General features: G+C 40.9%; 1 protein-coding gene across 3 annotated transcripts in view; it reads right to left on the bottom strand.

Moving 5' to 3' along the window:
* Window positions 1-6,179: 6,179 nt before the first annotated feature.
* Window positions 6,180-19,755, bottom strand: part of Rundc3b (RUN domain containing 3B) — a 144,196-nt gene continuing 130,620 nt past the window's right edge. For all 3 annotated transcript variants that reach the window (XM_040735829.1, XM_040735828.1, XM_040735830.1), the window contains 2 exons: window positions 13,262-13,383; window positions 6,180-8,573 (listed from right to left, as the gene is read on the bottom strand). In XM_040735829.1, coding sequence (XP_040591763.1) covers window positions 8,428-8,573; window positions 13,262-13,383 — 268 coding nt within the window. In that variant the 3' untranslated portion in view covers window positions 6,180-8,427. The remainder of the gene's footprint in view (window positions 8,574-13,261; window positions 13,384-19,755) is intronic.

Raw genomic sequence — 19,755 nt, 5'->3', positions numbered from 1 at the left:
GAGAATTTAAAGGCTTGTGCCATTTCTAATTTGCTCCCTCTGCTTTGTGCTAGCGCTTTAAGCTGTGAATTCTCAGCTGTTGCTCCAACTGCCACGCCTGCCGGCTGCTAACTTACTCCACTGTCATGATTCTAAGCCTCAGAAACTAGCTCAGATAAACCCTTACTTCTATAAATTACCTTGGCCACGATTTATAACAGCAAGAAAAGCAACTAATACAACACTCAGTGTAACTAACAGGCCTTCATATGCATTTGCAATTATGTGCCCATGTTTGCACATGGACATACACATTCTCACACATGTGAACATGCACACACGTATCCATAGTATACATATATACATATGACAAAAAAATTAATAATGGGCACCAGGAAAAAAAACCATGCCTATGTTAGAGATTCCAAAGCGCATTAGAACTCTGTGACTGTGGTAAGCTGGGCTCTTGTTGATTTGAGCTGTTCTAGATTGCTTATAATTGCTGTGATAAAACACCACGGCCAAGGCAACTTGGGGAGAACAGGGTTTACGAGGCTTGTACATCACAGTAATTGTCCACCATGAAGAGAAGCCAGGGCAGAAGCTGGAGGCAGAAATGAAGCAGAAGCCAGGAGGATGCTGCCTCATGACGACTACTCCTCCTGGCTTGCTCTGCCTGCTTTGTTAAACACCCCACGTCCAGCTCTCCAGGGGCGGCACTGTCCACAGCTGGCTGGGACTACTCACATCCGTCATTAAGAATATTTCTTGGCAGCTGGGCGGTGGTGGCGCACGCCTTTAATCCCAGCACTCGGGAGGCAGAGGCAGGCGGATCTCTGTGAGTTCGAGGCCGGGCTGGACCGACAGCCTCCAAAACAATACAGAGAAACCCTGTCTCGTAAAACCAAAAGAAAAAAGAAAAAAAAAAAGAATATTCCTTGCCACCCCCACCCTCAGACTTACCCACAGGCCAGTCTGATGGTGCCCCACTCTTAGGATGATTCTGTTTTTATCAAGTTGATTAAAACAACGACAACAACAAAACCCCAAACCAACAACAACAAAAAAATCTCTAGCCAACACGAGAGCAAGTTATCTTGGGTTAACTTTAACCATAGTAATTAACTGTTCATTCATGTTTTATCCTTGTGACTATTGTGTGAAACCTTTTAGGACGAATTGGTGCAAGGCATCACTAGCTTCCAACCACCAAAAAGTTAAGTGTGTTTGTCATATGGAATCTAAAACCCAAGGAGAGATTTTCTCACTTTGTTACAACCTGCTGTTTCCAAGAACGCAGTCTTAAAACTGTTTTCATTTATGACTTCCTTTTGTTCTGTAGCTATAAAAATTTATGAAGCTATCAGTAGCAGGCAGGAGGTTAGCTATGGTAGGGACCGATCAACAGCCCCCCCTCCACAAACAGGACACAGAGAGCAGCAAGCGGGCCTTCTCGGGACGCTGAACTAGTTTGTGGTGGTGGTTGACTGGTTGCTGGTACAGAGATGGTGGCGGTGCTGCTGCTGCTGGTGTGGTAGTGAGTGAGGTTCAGAGGAGCCAGTTTAGGACCCAAAACAGGATGCAAAGAACAACAAATGATAGTGGTCCACATCTACGCAATTTCGAGACTTTCTCTCCAGGGGGAGCACACGGTTTTCCTCAGTGAAGGTTTCAATTTTACTGGCACTCCAAACTCTATTCGTAATACTGCACCTTCCATCTACTGAGAACACACTGAATTTTGGATAAGATACACTTCCAAGAAAAGTATGCGTCTTTCCTGGAACCCCAGGGAGGTATAAGAGAGGGACAAACACATGCTTATACTCAAGGTCATGGCTGCTCAGCCCAGCCCACTCTTCCCCTGATGAGTGTGTTACTTCTTCCTGGCTTGCTGAAGGTCAGCTTCTGCCTGCCTGCTGTGCTGCATTGTCTGCCTTGCATTGTTTTAGGAGCTCAAGGAGGGAGTGCTGATGACAGGGACTCTGAGGACCTGTCTGTAACATCACCACATTGGAAACATTTAGGGACGCATGAATCTGTTTTCCTCCAGAATCAACTAACTCCTGAGACTTAGCATCAGCAAAGTAAACGGTAGATAAGGTATTTTAGCAGCCTGGACCATCTCCCCAGTTAGCACAGCATGCCCTGGAAGTGCCGGCCCTGCCTGTCATCATTCCCTGAGTGGCATGCCTGGGAGATGCAACCTGCACTTTCCTGCTGACCACAGCATGCTCACTGGGCTCTCAGCTCACACTATGGCCTGGTGAAATCAGTTTACCTGCAAGGCTTCAGCTCTGCACATGCGTACCCTTCCAGAGGCTTCAGGCCCCACCCTGTTCCCATCATCCTGGTGAGTGTACACAGCTCGCTCAGGAGGCCATAGCCTTGCCTGTCACTCTGTAAGTCAGTGCATCCGTGAGGTTTCGGGCCCATGCATCCCACCCTGCGGTGATAACCTAGTATCTTGTATACAGTACAAACACTTGCTCTGACAGCGTGACTGAGTTTAAAAAAAAGAAAAATGAATCCAACCAACAACCTTACTCCACATGAGCACAAGTAACATGAAAACTAAGGCACCTTCACACTTCCAAAAACTTTCAGTCCCATAGCAATGGCCTCTAGGGAGGTTAATTAGATGCGATTCTAATTAGAAAGACTGTAAGAATGTTCAAAGAATTCAAAGACAAAAGCAAACTCTTGAAAGAATCCCAAGAGCTGGAGGCATAAGGACACTGATGGGTAGCATGGGAGAAGCCAGCAAGGAGATGGAAACCCTGGAGATAAACCAAACCGATCACAGGAAATGAAAAAGGAGTCAGATGAAAAGCCCTTGTGGACAGCCTCACCAGTTACAGATCATGGAAAGGCCAGACTCGCTGAAAAACAAGGCAGAGGAACGGGGATGTTCTAATTGGTGAAAGTGTTAACTAAATAAACATTGTGGGTTGAGCTTTTGAGGTATTTGGGACACAGTGAAAAGTTCAAATTTAAGAATCACACATATAAAAATATGTGAAGAATTCCCTTCTGAAGGCCAAAACTGTTTTCAAGCAAATGATAGCAGAAAATTTCCCTTCCCATGCCTCTGAAGACAGAGGAAACACTTAAAAGACCAAGTAGACAATCCCAGAAAAGAATTTCTCAGTCTACTGTAATCAGAATTTCAGAACAAAGAGAAGATATATTAATGGAGATACACATGATGTCTTTCCAGTTTTAAAGAAAAGTACTGCTCAGCTCACCCCATCCTGATACCAGGAAAGTTATCAGCCACAGTGAAGAGAGTTAGGAAACTTCCAATGACAGAAACTGAAGGCATTCACTAAAGCAGCTCTGCAAAAGACACCTGAAGGAATTCTCTGGACTGAACAGAAAGACAAACACACCCACAGACCTTGTAGACCACTTTAGATGAATAGTTAAGCAAAAGAAGAACAGGAAACGCCAAATTCTACAAAATCAACACGAGGACAGGACATAAATATACATCACCCAGCAATCATGCTAAATATTAATGGTCTCAATTCCACCATTGAAGTAATAAATCAACAGAGTGTATTAAAATGCAAGACCCATTTTTTTGTATTCAAGAACCTTACTTCGTCATAAAAGACGAATGCTACCTTAGGGGACAGGGTAGCAGGAACCACACAGGTGTCACTGCTTTAATATCTGTCAAAATAGACTTTAAACCAAATCTACTCAGAAGAAATTTTAAAAGGTCACTTCTTACCAATTAAGTAAACACTAAGATGACATCATATCCTAAACAAATACATATAAAGGTGGGTATCTCTAATTTCATAAAACAGATCCTAGTAATGGTAAAGTCAGCAGCATAATAACAGTGGGAAATCATGTCAGCCCATCCTAATCAACTGACGGATCATCCAGGCAAAAAGACATTAAACGAGATCACAGATCAGATGGGTTTAATAGACATCTATCAAGCATTCCATCTGAACCCTGAAGAGTAAGCATTTTCCTCAGGAGCCCACAGAACTTTGTCTATAACCAGAGGATCTATTAGGACAGAAAGTGTGTCCTAACAAGTGTAGGGAACTGAAAAAGCTCCCGAGTCCCATCTGACTACAGGGGACTAAAACGGCCAATCAACAGTGAGAGGAAGGGCACAAGAATCACAGCTCACAGGGACTGAATGACACCACTCAATGATGGAATGGCCAGTGACAACAAGATAAAGAAAGGAATCCGGAAGCTCTTAGAATAGAAGAAAGCGAAAACACAACAAGAACAAAAACTTAATGACACACCTAACCAAGGGACTTGGAAAAACCATAAAAGCTGAACTCAAAATCAGGTTGAAATAAATAAATAAATAAATAAGGGCATAAATTAATGAAACAGAAATGAAAAAAAAAACCAAGAAATAATGAAAAAAGGAGTTGTCTGGAAAGTTAAATAAAATTAAGTAAATTTGCCAAAAGCATGAGAGAAGGACCCAGATTAAGAAAATTAGAGATAAAGGGAGAGCCATTATGACAGATAATCAGTGAATTTCAGAAAATTATTAGATTTGTGTGTGTGTGTGTGTGTGTGTGTGTGTGTGTGTGTATTCTGCTAAACTGGGAAAAATCTAAAAGAAACAGATGAACATTTAGATGTATATGACCTACAAAAACTAATCCAAGGTTAAATATTAAACAGTTGTATAACAGTCAATAGAACTGATACAGTAATAAAAACACATGGTTAAAAAATATCTAGCCAAACTGAGCCTTCCTCTGAGCACATAAACATTTGAACTTAGGAAATAATGAAATTAGTTGTCTTTTTGTGAAAACGCAGCCACCAAATAAAGGAGTAGAAGAAAACACGAAGCTTAAGCCTCTGGAATAAAACCTGGACTCAGTCCTTGAACACCAAAACCCATTTAAACAAGTATATAAAAGTCAGGTGAATACCAACTATGTACAGTTTACAACAGATTCAGACTATATTTGCATGATTTTCAAGACGCCTACTTACTACTATACTCTACCAGATCTTCAAAGAACTAACATAAGGCTTCTCCAACTTTTCCATAAAATAGTAAAAGACAGAACACTACTAAACTTATTTTATGAAGCCATAATTATCCTGATACCAAAACTGCGTAAAGGCACAATGAAAAAGAAAACGATAGATCAATCTACTTGATGAAAATAAACCCCTAAACCTTCAGAAAACATCAGTCATTTTTAGAAAGAATATTGCAGGAGATCTATATTAAAATCTACAGATCACTGTAACAATGAAACTCATTATTACATATAATGAATATATGCAGTGATATTCAACTTACTTTTAATTTACTGGTTTTAGCGTTCCGGTGAAACAGATTTCCATAGTGATTATCATACTTGATTTAAAATTCGTATTACAGAAAGAACCCTTTGCTAGATTGCTAAAGCACATAATTAGAATGGGGGGGGTCACTGCCTGCTGCCTGTTACAAGAAAAAGCTTAGACACTGTTAGGGCAGAGTTTGTCAGAAAAGAAAATAGTCAGCTTCTTTCTGCCTTGCCTTAGTCATGTTACAATGTGTGTGTGTGTGGGGGGGCGGCAGGAAATGCACTCATGTAGATCATGCATATTGTGATGAGAAGAATCCTTTGGTAGGAATCCCTAGGTCCATTATACATCATGGGCAATGTCCTGAAACTTCCGGAAAGTTCCAAGAAATGCCCTTGAGGAAGATAAAGGAGAAATCTGTCCCATATTCAGTAAATTTTTACCTTGTCTTTACTAGAGCAGGCAAATCCAAATTGCAATTACATCACATGGCCACAAGATGACAATATGTCAACGGATTTTCAGAACTATGACTATAATTTTAACTAGGGTTTTGCCTGTCAGCTTCTGATTGATTTAACTTTCCTTATGTTCCCCCATCCTTTACTGCTTGAATTATAATAAATTTACAGCATGTCAGAATTTCTGTCAGCTTCATATTATATGGGACCACTGTCCTATATGTAGTCAATAATTCTCAAAATGTCATGTGGCCTATAAATAATACTTTTAAAAGAACATATATAATTTGACTTGAATAAAAGGATTTCTTCAAATCACATTCATTGGTATTTTAGGAATAAATAATCCCCATTATTCACTATATTTGCTTAAACAGAACTTCAGCAAACACTTGAATCAGATGATTATTTTTTTGTCAAGGGACAAGACGATAACTGTATTATTAAAAAAATTTAATATACATGCAACAAATATAGTACATCAAGGCAACAAAATACACATGGAAAGAGACATAATTCAGCATTCTTTGTGGGGTTCTGAAAAATAAAGACTGTCACTGAACAAACAAAATACACATGGAAAGAGACATAATTCAGCTTTCTTTGTGGGGTTCTGAAAAATAAAGACTATCACTGAAAATTAAAGATTGAGACCCACACCGTTTATTCATGCAAACATTTATAAACTGCCTCTGGTTTGAAGTGAACTACAGAAACCCGGATTTCATAGTTGCAGATGAATTTTATACCAAGAACTCCAAGAATGGAGGGCAAGCCAGGATCCTCAGATGTCATGCCTCAGTCTGTGGTTTGCAGCAGGGCTGCGTGCACAAACTGGCGTTTCCGTCAGGCAAATCTGAAAACGTGTTACCAATGAGGGAATCTTGTATTCCCTTCTACTTTATAAAAATGTATGAAAAGATCTTACAAGGTCTTAATTTATGAAAGAATCATTAATGTCAGGTGAGAGCAGATCAGGATGATAAAGCATTAAATATTTTGCTAGTTCTCAGGAAGGTGGAGGCGTGCCCTTGACTAGCCTAAAAGTCCCCAAGTTCTCCTGACCATCTATTTCCTCCTCCCCTCCCTCAGACCCGAGGTCCTCATTCTCTGTACCTCACGTGAATTAAAAGTGGCTTTGGACACCTGTGTTCTTAATGCAGCGTAGGCTATTCAGAGCAGCTAAGGGTGCTATTCTCCAAGAATGTATGCATTTGTACAAGCATTAAAGCCTTCAGCTACGGAAGGAAAGCTCTCAGCATGTTCTAACACATCCAAGGCGAAGTCTGTCATGAGCTTCCGGCCTCCCTTGCCCCTGAAGTGACTATCTGTATACAGCCTCCCTGTAAGACTGGGCACATCACTAATTACTTCGTATCCCACATCATGAGCCTAAGCTCCAGGCGTTGCCCAGAACCTCCAACCCCTACACTTTGGACACACCATCTTATAGGAGGAACAGCTTCCTCCGTGTCACAGCTGCTAGGTTTAAATATAAAAATTAACAAACAGAAACACCTCATGAAGTTCCCAGTAAGTTTTGTGATGTCTTCGTGTAAACAACATAGATAACTTCTTTGGCACACTTGTTTTCCTCATATCACTCATTATCGAAAATAAACTTCATACATTTTCAAAATGGTGGAATTTTTAGGGACATGTGTAGCTGTTTCAAGAACCGCAAAAAGATTTGGAAACACAGGCCGTTAAAAAAAAACCACGTTTCTCATAGATGTATAAGATTTTTAAACACTAAGATCAGTTTTCAAAATGAGGTCGACGTATAATGGTAAACAGTGTGACACATTCAAGAGAGAATTAATTGTACACGGGGGAGAGAGAGCATTGTAGCTTAGACATACTCAGTCAGGCATGCTGGTCACTCATGAGTTCTTCATTTAAGAACCTCTCAAATCCTTAATTCAACTCCAAATTTCTGATGTAAACATCACCTTTCCAACATCTGTTCTGCATTTTGGAATGTTTCCAACTTCTCAGGCACACCTGATAACATTTTAAAATTGATAATTTTCAAAGAAAATCCCGAGAAAGTACGTCTAAGAAATGTATTCATTTTCTTAGATATAAAATGCTTTTCCTACATACCTTACAAATTAAGTCAGCAAATGCCTAAAAAGGTACATAGCTACAAAATTGTGAAGTGCTAAAAGTTGGTACCAAATGATACATGATAAAAGAAAAACTAAGAGTCATTGTGCCACTGTGGCTGAGAGCCTTCTCCTGTACAAACATATCACACGGACACTGGGACTTAGGAAATACTTAGTTAAATTAGTTGTCTTCTGTGCAAATTTAAAGGGGTGAAAGAAAACACTAATTTTAAGTCTTGAATAAAACCTGAGCCCAGCCTCCGCACACCAAGATGAATTTAAACAAATATATAAAAATCAGTTGAGTAATGACTTTGTACAGTTTACAATGGATTCAGACAATCTTTGTAAGATTTCTTTAAAGCCATTTCAATTTCAAACATCTTCAATGACAAATGTAAGATTTTAAAAAAGAAAAATAGCAGACTATTATGCATTTCCCTCAGACTTTACATGGTCTGGGCTGAAATCCCCAAACAACGAAGTGTCACAGAATAATATAAAATTTCCCCAGCAGTCAAACTTATGGAAACTGAATATTCACAGCACGGAAACTCTGGTTTCTCCGCAGTCTTTCAGGATGGAGTCCGGCCTGAGCTTGTCATCTCAGCTGTGGGACTTGCAAGGCAGTCATTGGATTTTAGGCTCGTGAGGGACTTGTAGCTTGCCACTGAGGTTAGTGACCCGCACAGACCCAGCAGTGAGGGGGTATCTTCTTTACCTGGAAGTAAGATAAAATCACACAGTGAGACCATAAACCAATGAGAAACTCCCATAGCTTCTAAGGGAGTCAAGACGTAACCCACTCGGTAAACACAGGTCACCTTTCGGCCGTTTACCATCGCCTTTAAAAGCATGAGAGTACTTGTGCTTCTCTTAAGACTTCTTAGAATTGATGTTGGAGATAATGTATTCTAGAGCAAATATGGAACAGTTGCCTTTTGTTTACTTACTTTCTGTGTCTCTTTATGTCACCCTCGCTATCCTGGATCTCACTGTGTAGACCAGGCTGGCCTCAAACTCACAGTGATCCTCCTACCTCTGCTTCACAAATGCAGGGATCAAAGGTGGGTACCACCATGTCCCTCCACCTTTTTTGGAAGATATATTCACACTCGGTCATGCAGTAACAAAAAAAGAATTCTCAACTAAATAACGCTAACTGTGGCCAAGCCAGAGAGAATATGGGAACCTCATACTTAAGTTAAGGGCACTAGAAACAGACTTATCCTGATCAGACAACACTCACCTGTTGACTGCTTACTCAGTATCTCCTGTGCATTTGGGGTCTGAGTTTTTAATTACATATATTATATATATAAACTTACCTATATTTTAATTATATGCAATTAAATTTACATCAGTTATATATAAATTAGACTTATATAAAATATATTTACATATTATAATATATGATAGAGTATATAAAATTTTAGTTACAGATAACATATTTAAATACATATATTTAATTATATAATTATAAAAATATATCATGTATATGGTTTTTAATTTCTCGTGTGTTTGTTTGTGTGTGTGTCTGTGTGTCTGTGTCTGTGTCACACAGTGTGTGAAAAGCCAACTTTCAGGAGTTGGCTCTCACTTTCCACTAAACATGCCTAATGAAGAGCTGAACATGAAAAAGTTCTAGAATTAAGCATTCATGACTAGCCTGAATGACATGGTAAGTTTTCAGCAGCCTGTCTTAAGAAAAAAATTAAAATAAAAGCCAGGTGGTGGTGGCACACGCCTTTAATCCCAGCACTAGGGAGGGAGAAGCTGGTGGATCGCTGTGAGTTTGAGGCCAGCCTGGTCTACAGAGTTCCAGGACAGCTAGGACTACACAGAGAAACCCTGTCTCAAAAAACCAAATAAATGACAGATAGATGATAGATAGATAGATAGGTAGATAGATAGATAGGTAGATAGATAGATAGGTAGATAGATAGATAGGTAGATAGATAGATAGATAGATAGAATAAAAATTTGAGAATACTATGAAGTTCATTTTATTCTTTTTTACAGGTAGACAGGGAAAGGGGGTAAAAATGTATGCTTAAAATCGAAAAGAAACAATTAAAAATATGGAAAAAACTGAGAAAATAATTTGATAATATAATCCAAAAGAATGACACACTTAGAAGTAAATTTAGCCAAATCATGAAATACTTATACACCTATTTTTTTTAACCATATGTAACCTATTCAGGACAGACTAACAAAGCTACTCTCAGGCTTAATGAGAGCAACTTTCCTTACGGTGAATGGAAGTAATGCAGAGATCTGTGACTGCAAATGTGAGAATAAAAAACAGTGAAGGGCTGAGCCCTGACTCAGACACTTCTACCACTTAGGCTCCAGTAACATTTACAGAAGCGGGAGCAGGTGGTATGTAAGAACCAGAAGGCAGAGAGAAGGCCTGTGAAATGCCACCTCCTCAACACCACGCGGTCTAAGCAAGCATGAGACCTTGCTGGCACTGGATCCACACAAGCTAGGGCCTCCCAGGTGTCAGCCATGGGAAGGAGGAAGCTCACAGGGCCCTACACCGATCTACTGACAGCATAGTGGATTCTGGGAGAAGAGCAGGAGGCATAATGTCCACTTGTACAGGCCCTGGGGAGCACAGGAGGCCCTGATGGATAGTTATAAACACAGGGTCATACAGACAGCCCTAGGTAAACTCTGTGAAACACAAAACAAACAAAAGTAAAGACTATGAGAGCAAGGTCTGTGAGGAAGAGGAGGGGCCTGTAGGTATGGGAGGGAAATGAGAGGCTGAAGGGGTAACCAAAATGCATTAAAACATGTATGCAATTGTCAGCGAACACAGTTTATTAAAAATCAACAATTAATAAATGGGACCTACTGAAACTGAGAAGCTTCTGTAAGGCAAAGGACACAGTCAGCAAGACAAAAAGGCAGCCCACAGAATGGGAAAAAATATTCACTAACCCCACATCTGACAGAGGGTTAATCTCCAAAATTTACAAAGAACTCAAGAAGCAAGTCTCCAAAACACCAAAGGACCCTATTAAAAAGTGGGCTGCAGAACTAAATAGAGAGTTTTCAATAGAGGAGTCTAAAATGGCTGAGAGGCACTTGAGAAAGTGCTCAACATCCTTAGCCATCAGGGAAATGCAAATCAAAACAACTCTGAGATACCATCTCACTCCTGTCAGAATGGCTAAAATCAAAAACACCAATGACAATTTATGCTGGAGAGGATGTGGTGAAAGGGGGACACTCCTCCATTGCTGGTGGGAGTGCCAACTGGTTCAGCCACTTTGGAAAGCAGTATGGAGATTCCTCAGAAAAATGGGAATAAACCTACCACAAGACCCAGCAACTCCACTCTTAGGCATATATCCAAAAGATGCCCATTCATACAACAAAGATGTCTGTTCCACTACGTTCATAGCAGCTTTATTTGTAATAGCCAGAACTTGGAAGCAACCTAGATGTCCCTCACCCGAAGAGTGGATAGAGAAAATGTGGTACATCTACACAATGGAGTACTATTCAGCAGAAAAAAATAATGGAATCATGAGATTCGCAGGCAAATGGATGACACTAGAAGAAACCATCCTGAGTGAGGTAACCCAGTCACAAAAAGAGAAACATGGCATGTACTCTCTCATATATGGATTTTAGACATAGATCTGGGGAGTGCCAGCCTACAATCCCATGGCCAGAGAGTCTGGGAAACAGAAACTTCATTCAGTGGCTGATCGAAGAAGAGGCAGACTCCCTTGGTTAAGTACTGAGCTGAACTCAAGAAAGCCAGTAACAGAGAGGGAGGACTGATGACCAAAGGGATTAAGACTGGGCTGGTTTAACCCCCAGAAACAGCTGACCAGACAAAGGTTAACTCTTGAATCCCAGGCATCAGCCTGGGAAGCCAGCATGGGACTGATCAAGACCCCCTGAATCTGGGTGTCAGTGAAGAGGCCTAGGGAATCTATTGAGCCTTGGGCAGCAGATCAGTACCCATCCCAAGTATACACACGGACTTTGGACTCCCATAGAACAATGTGAGGTGCACTCTCACCCTGAACTCTTGGGGAAGGGTCTAGGCCCTGCCCTATATGAAATGACAGACTATGGACACCCCCATGGAGGGCCTCACCCTCCCTGGGGGAATGAGGGGATAACGGGGGGGGGGGGGTGTTTGGGGGAGGGCCCAGGAGGAGGGGAGGGAATGGGAGAGGGACCTGGAACTGACTTGTGAAGCAACCTCGTTTCTTATCTAAATTTAAACTGGAAAATAAAATATAAATAAATAAATAAATAAATACGTTTTAATTACACTCAATGATTATTTATTTGCATATGTGTGGGACATGTGTGCAATCAAGAGGCAGAGTCAAAAGGATTATAGACTTAAGGGCGGTGTGGACTACAGAACACTTTGTTCTTAAGACCAGATATGCTAAACTACTCACAAATGCCAAAGCCATTTCCTTCCTGTCTTTGTTAGGGTGACTTTTGCTGTGATGAAAGGAAACACCATGCTAAGAGCACTTTGGGAGGTAAGGGTTTGCTTGGCTTACCCTCCCACAACCTAGTTCATCCTTAAAGGAAGTCAGGGCAGGAACTCAAAACAGGGCAGGAGCCCAGAGGCCTGAGCTGATGCAGAGGCCACAGAGGGGAGCTGCTTCCTGGCTTGCTCAACCCACCTTCTTATAGAACCCAGGACCAGCAGCCTAGCGATGGCACCACCCACCATGCCTGGGCCCTCCTCTATCAGTCACTAATTAAGAAAATGCCCCATGGGTTTGCCTACAGCCCAAACTGTTGGAGGCATGTTGTGGAACATAGTTTTAAGGTGTGTTACATTTGTTTAGGCTGTGGATCACTTGTCTAATGATGCAAATATGCGTTGCATTCTTTTATGTTTCACTTGTCTAACTGTGAAGCTGTGATTCTTTGCCTGTGTAAAACACCTGACGTCTAGCAGAGAGCTGAAGGGCCCATAGTGGGGCAGGAGAAATGATAGGCAGGGCTGGCAGGCAGGGAGAGTAAGAGGAGGAGAGATCTGCGAAGGGGGAAGGAACAGGATCGAACAAGGAGAGGAGGACGGCAGGGGCCAGCCCCCTGGACACCCAGGCAGTCACAGAGAAGAGTGGAAGTAAGAGACACAGAGGACAAGGAAAAAGCCCAGAGCCAAAGGTAGTCAGGATAATTGAATTTAAGAAAAGCAGCCAAGCTAAGGCAGGGTATTTATAAGAAAGAGTAAGACTCCAAGTGTGATTTACTAGGAGGCTGGGCAGTGGCTCCTCAAAGAGTCAGAAGAACAAAGAGTAAAAGAGTAAGACAACCAAAAACCCAGGCATTTTCTCAATTGCCTTCTCTCCTCTCACATGACTTTAGTGTGTGTCAAGCCAAGGTAAAACTAGCCAGCACACTTACCTTCACCGATGAAATTGAACGACTCTTGTTTCCCATCTCCTTCTTGGGAATGGCTGGGATCCAGTGAGGCCTGAGAAAGGCTAACTTCTGCTGACAACTGGTCAAGGCTTTGGTAACTTTTACTGAAAATAAGGACAAGAAAAACTATTGAACTTTCTTCTCACTAAAGAGAATATCTTGTGATAGTCCTCAGTGGTTTATAATGCATTGAAATTATAACTAATTTCCTCACAACATCTGCCCTAAAGTTTCCCTTTATCATGGTTTCTGTGTGACTTCTCTTACCTACTTTGGAAGCTTCTGTGTTTTCTTCATTGAAAAACAGAAAAGAATAATAATTTGTCAAGCAAATTAACATTATCAAATTGATTATCTATTCAGACAATTAAAACGGGAACTTCTAATCTAAGGAATATTACCAATAAAGAAACAAAAGGCACCATGCAATGGTGGTGCACGCCTTTAAAACCAGCACTCGGGAGGCAGAGGCAGGCGGATCTCTGTGAGTTCGAGGCCAGCCTGGTCTACAGAGCGAGTTCCAGGACAGCCAGAGAAATGCTGTCTTGAAAAAAAAAACAAACAAACAAAAAACCAAACGGCACAATTTAATAATGACCTATCATTTCAGCATTCCAGGGTTCTTCCATTACTTCTGACCACTGCTTTGCAACAAAACAATTATTGTAATTCTCTCAATTTAAAAGTTTAAACATGTTGACCAATAAATAGCTATTATATGAATATGCCATCAAGACAGTTAATCCCCTTCCCTTATCTGTTTGGTGTTTTAAGACCCTTTTGTATTAGTCTAATTACTTAGAAATTAATTATATCAGAGGGTATTTAAGTTAGAAATCAAAAGGTAATGAAAGCTTATTATTAACCTTTCCTCAAATTAGTTTTCAGAACAAGGCCAACAAAAAAGATGTTCAGGTTTGGTGTCTTTCGTAGTTCATGTAAAATCAGAATTGATCACTGTTTACTAACACAACTGAACTAAGAAAAGGTTTTTCAAGCTGAATGTCTTTCATACGGTAGTTAAATCCTACATAAAATCCACAAATATATTTTATAATAATATTCACAGGAAAGCACATATGAATCTAATGATATCTTTTTATAGTTGTCATGAGCAGACCTGATCAAAACGAAAAAAAGTGTTTTGAAAACTGGGTATAGTGACACACATCTTTAGTCTCAGCATTTGGGAGGCAGAGGCAAATGGACTTCTGTGCATTCAAGGCCATCCTAGTCTACATAGCAGGTTCTGGGCCACCCAGAACACTTTGGATACTTATGACTAGATGCTGTCTTATGCTAGCTAGGACTCTTAACTAAAATGAGAAGGAAAAAGAAAAGTATTCCTTTACTAAAAGCAGATTGTATGTTAACAATAACTTGAACACAAATTACATTATTAATAGCAACCAACACAATAACAACAAAAGGCATGAACCAATATGTTTACTAAAATAATAATTAATATAAATTGGTTTTGTATTTACTTCCCATCAATCTTATTAAGATAAAATTATATAGGCTGCTATAGTGATGAAATAGATTTATCAGGAATGAAGAATGAAATGGCAATATGACCTTACTAACTTAGTACAATGATCTCAATTTATTTTATTTTTAAAAATGATTTATTTATTTATGTATTATGTAACAGAGTTTTGTCTGCATGCTTGTCTCCAGCCAGCAGAGGGTATCAGATCTCATTATTGATGGTTGTGAGCTACCATGTGGTTGCTGGGGTTGAACTCAGGATCTCTGGAAGAGCAGTGTCAATGCTCTTAACCTGTGAGTCATCTCTCAAGCCCCTGTTCTTAATTTATAATAAGATGACTTCTGAAATGTTTAGCATGCCTGTAATCCCAGCACTCAAGAGACAGAGGCAGGCAGATCTCGGTAAGTTCGAGGCCAGCCTGGCCTACAAGAGCTAGTTCCAGAACAGTCAACAAAGCAATACAGAGAAACCCTGTCTTGAGGAAAAAAAAAAAAAACACCACCAACAACAACACAAAAAATGTTTAGCAATAAAAGTCCTTAATTATAATTTTAAATTGGAAAACTTCTGATATAGCAGATAATACATTTAAAATCTACATGCTATACAATAAAGTGATACCCAATATTTAGAAAGCATTTTGTACATGCTAAAATAGTGATATACATTTACATTAAATTTATGACACATATATGAGCATATGTACACTATAAAATTTTATTTAATACTAAATAGTACCCTAGCAAGTTAGATTGTTACCACGTCTATTTTGTTGAAAGCAAACAGGGTCCCACTTACAGTAAACAACCCAAGCAGTTTGGCACTGGACCTAACTATTCCTCTGCCATCTCCACTCGAGCCTCAGAAGGAAGGATCTGCCTTCCTATGTTATTAGAAGTCTTTCATTTGCTGAAACAGAGCTGTATTGAATTATTCTGTCCCCGTAGAGTTCACATGGCTTTCATTAATGTCATATTTTCTTAGCTATAGAGGATGGTAAGAACGTGACAGTGTTGTTTGTTTTTTATATGTGTGTGTCTACACCTGTGCACATGCATACGTCACAGCAGGCCCCTGACGGAGTTCTTCTATTCGTCTCTCCACATTACTTGAGATGAGGGTTGTTTCGGTGCAACTGACTCTTAAAATCCAGCACCACCCTATGCTTGGGGCTATACATAAGAGCAGCTGCTGTAGAATATCCCTTTACCCTGTGTGAAGACGTGCCACTGTGAATGGTTTAATAAAAAGCTGAATGGCCAATAGCTAGGCAGGATTTCTAGGCACAGAGGATGCTGGGAAGAAGAAGGGTGGAGACACCAGGAGACACAGAGCAAGCAGGATGGGCACTCCACAGATGAGGCAATAATGCCATGAGGCAGAAAGTAAGTTAACAGAAGTGGGTTGATTTAAGTTCTAAGAGCTAGTTAGAAACAAGCCTAAGCGGTTGGCCAAGCTTTCTCTGTGTCATGTTTTTTGTGAACTGGTGGCCCAAAGAAAAACCTGACTACAGCGCCATGCCCAGCTTTTCAACATGGGTGCTGGGGATTCAAACTCAGGCCCTCATGCTTACAGACCCAGCATTCTTATCCACTAAGCCACATTCCTGGTCTAGAACATAGGATTCTAAAGGGTAATTTTAAACATTTCTTCACAAATTATTTTCTGTGTTCAACACATAGAATTCTTGCTTTTAAATTGGTGACTTAAGATGAGTTTCTGACATTTTTTCATTATAAGAAATGTGTTAGTATTTTAAATTTAAAATTTATATGCAGAAACATATAGATGGGAATTTACTGAATACTGTAACAGACTTTGGCACCACATATTTACAATAATCTCTGGGCCTGCTGCTTACTGGAGGGAGGGAACTTTAAAAGAGGCACTAAGAATAACAAGGCTGGATGAGCTTCCCACAAAGCTGAAGTTCAGAGGGACTGATGTTGAACCTTTTTCTCTAATTTTTCCCAGTTAGTATCAACCCTTGAGTTTATAGTTGCTACTTAATCAAGGGAAAAGAAGGGTGAAACAGAATTTGGAAACAATGATGCTTTAGAACGACAACAAGAATTTCATCCCAAAATTCATCCCTTTAGTCATAAGACATTAATAGCAGTGCCTGACCATACTCTGCCTCCCTTATGGAAGATGAGTACAAACCCACCAGCAGGAAGGAGAATTTAGCTTCAGATGATGAAGAACGGTGTTTAGATTACATATTCTTAGCCCATTTCTTAAGACACATCCTCATAAACATTTGTAGGTTTGTAGTAAACTCTCCATGGGAGTTCTGCTAAGTCCTGAGAATTATAGATTCATTAACATCATGAGATTTAAATGTATCCAGAGAGACACATAAACTAATAATGTATTGCTGAATCTCGGAACAGAATTTTTAAAATATAAGTAGTCTAAGGGCATAAAAAATGATAACCCAAAGCAGCAAGAAGCATACCTTCTGCAACAAAAGAACTTGTAGTTTATTACATGTTGTTAAAATAATTTGAACCAGTAAGAATGGTACCATATGTCATGAGTAGTCTTCTCTCAGTCGATGGTTAGAAATATTGATACAGTTTTATGTTGTACATTTGCTCAAAAGGCGTTCCAAAGTCAGTAATTTATGTTATCTGGTAGTCATTGAACAACACACCATGTGACGCACAAAGGGAAGTGAGCATTATCTACAGGGAGAAGACAAATCATGTGCGTGATCGATACAATCCACAGACCCAGACAGGCTAAGTAGCAAGGAGGATGGACAGATTACCTTGGGAAGGGGAAACAGAATAGACTATGTGGGTGGACTGTGGGCAGGTGGGGAAGGGAACGGGAGAGGTCCGGTGGGGGAGGGAGGGGATGGAGGTAGAGACTACAGGGAGAGAAGACTGGAATTAGGGGGCATTTGGGGGAAGATAATGGAAATCCAGTACTGTGGAAGCTTCCTGGAATCTGTGAGGCTGATTCTAGTGAGGACTCCTAGTAATGGGGGTGCTAAGCCTGAACCAGCTGTCTTCCAAAACCAGGCAAGACTTCCAGGGGGAGAAACTGGAACACCAACCCAGCCACAAAATGTTCACCCTACAATCTGTTCTGGCTGAAAGATGTGCTGGGGTAACATAGTTCAGAGCTTATGAGAGTGGCCATCCAATGCTGGTCTAACTTGAGGCCCACACCAGGAGAGGAAGCTCATGCCCCACACTGGATGGTCAGGAACTGGAAGCTGGATGCCCCCCCCCACACCTAGGATAAAACCAAACATGACTGGCCAAAGGAGTGGCGAGTCAATAAAATGATTCCTAACGATGTTCTGCTACACCCATAGATGGGTGCCTAGCCCAATCTCACCAGAGAGGCTTCCTCCAGCAACTGAAGGGAGCAGATGCATAGATCCATAGTCACACCTTAGGCAGAGTTTGGGGAACCCCACAGAAAAGGGAGGGAGGAAGGACTGTAGGAGCCAGGGGGGTGGAGGACACCACAAGAACACGGCCCACAGACTCATAGGGGCTCAGATTGAAATGACAATCATAGAGCCTGCATGGGTCTGTGCTAGATCCTCTGTCTATGCAGTGGTTGTTAGTTAGTTAGTTAGTTAGTTTGTTTGTTTGAGACACCTTTCCTCTGTGTAGTCCTGGATATCCTGGAACTCACTCTGTAGACGACATTGGCTTTTAGCTCACAGAGATCCACTTGCCTCTGCTTCCCAAGTGCTGGGAATAAAGACATTCACCACTACCACTCAGCTTATCTTGGAGTTTTGTGGGACTCCTAACAGTGGGGGAATGAATGTCTTTGACTCTTTTGCCTGCTCTTGGGACCCTTTTCCTCCTACTGGATTGCCTCATCTACCCTTGATATTGAGTTTATGTGCCTGGTCTTACTGCATCTTATATGCTGTATTCAGTTGATATCCCTGAGGAGCCTGCTCTTTTTTGAAGGGAAACAGAGGAGCAGTGGATCTGCGGGAGAGTGGAGGTGGGATGGGGCTGGGAGGGTGGAGGGATGGAAGGCTGTGTACGGGATATACTGTATGAGAGAAGAATGAAGAAAAAAAATCAGGTGCATGATATTCACAGCCATATTTTTAATCCTTGTTTTTCACAGGGGTATGTTTAAATAATCAAATCATTGGGGCTGAAGAGAAGGTTCAGCAGTGAAGAGCATTCACTGGTCTTCTAGAGGACCCAGGTTCAATTCCCAGCACCCACATGGCATTTCAGAGCTGTAACTCCAGTTACTGGGGATCTGGCACTCTCACACAGATGTATGCACACAAGGCATACAACAGGCACCGTCTCTTCTTTTCTGCACACTGTAACGTATTCAAATGGAAACCTAACTCATGTCTGCATTTTAGTAACAACAAGTCAAGTTTCAGCCAACCTCAGAGGGCCAACTTGTCACATCACCCCCAAACAGGACCAATGCGTCTTCCCTCCATACTAAAGGGAGGTTAATGCTTAAATAGAACCAATCAGATGCTAATTCTACTTAGCTTTCCGCTCTGCTGCTTGGCAGGTGTTCTCTGAACCTGACCAGTGCTGCCCCCTTCACTGATTTGCTGGTAGATCAAATAAGCGCTGATAAGCCCAACTTGCCCCAAGCTCACTTCTGACACTTCTAGAATACATGTTAGGTTAGTTGTTAGAGTAATCTCCCAGAGCTTTAGGCATTGTTCATTCTTTGCAGGAGAAGCTTAACACCAAAACTACTGAACTGTAAGGCCAGCTGTTAAGAGAGTTGACAGTCCTTATTAAAAGAGGCCTTGTTAAGAGAAGCTTTCCTTGAGTGGAGCCTTCCGCCCGCCTGGTTCTAGATCCGCAATATCCCAAATAAACACACAGGAGGCTATATTAATTATGAAGCTGTTGGCCTTGCTTGTCTCTTACTGGCTAGCTCTGCTTTAAGTAATTACCCCATAATTGTTAATCTAAGTATGTCTCTTACCGGAGAAGTTTCCGGGCTCCTACCCGGCGTT

This window comes from Mesocricetus auratus, unplaced genomic scaffold, assembly GCF_017639785.1.
Source record: "Mesocricetus auratus isolate SY011 unplaced genomic scaffold, BCM_Maur_2.0 Super-Scaffold_100051, whole genome shotgun sequence".
NCBI classification, from domain to species: domain Eukaryota; kingdom Metazoa; phylum Chordata; class Mammalia; order Rodentia; family Cricetidae; genus Mesocricetus; species Mesocricetus auratus.
Note: the sequence above shows the minus strand (reverse complement) of the source record. Positions and strands in the feature narration are given on the sequence as shown.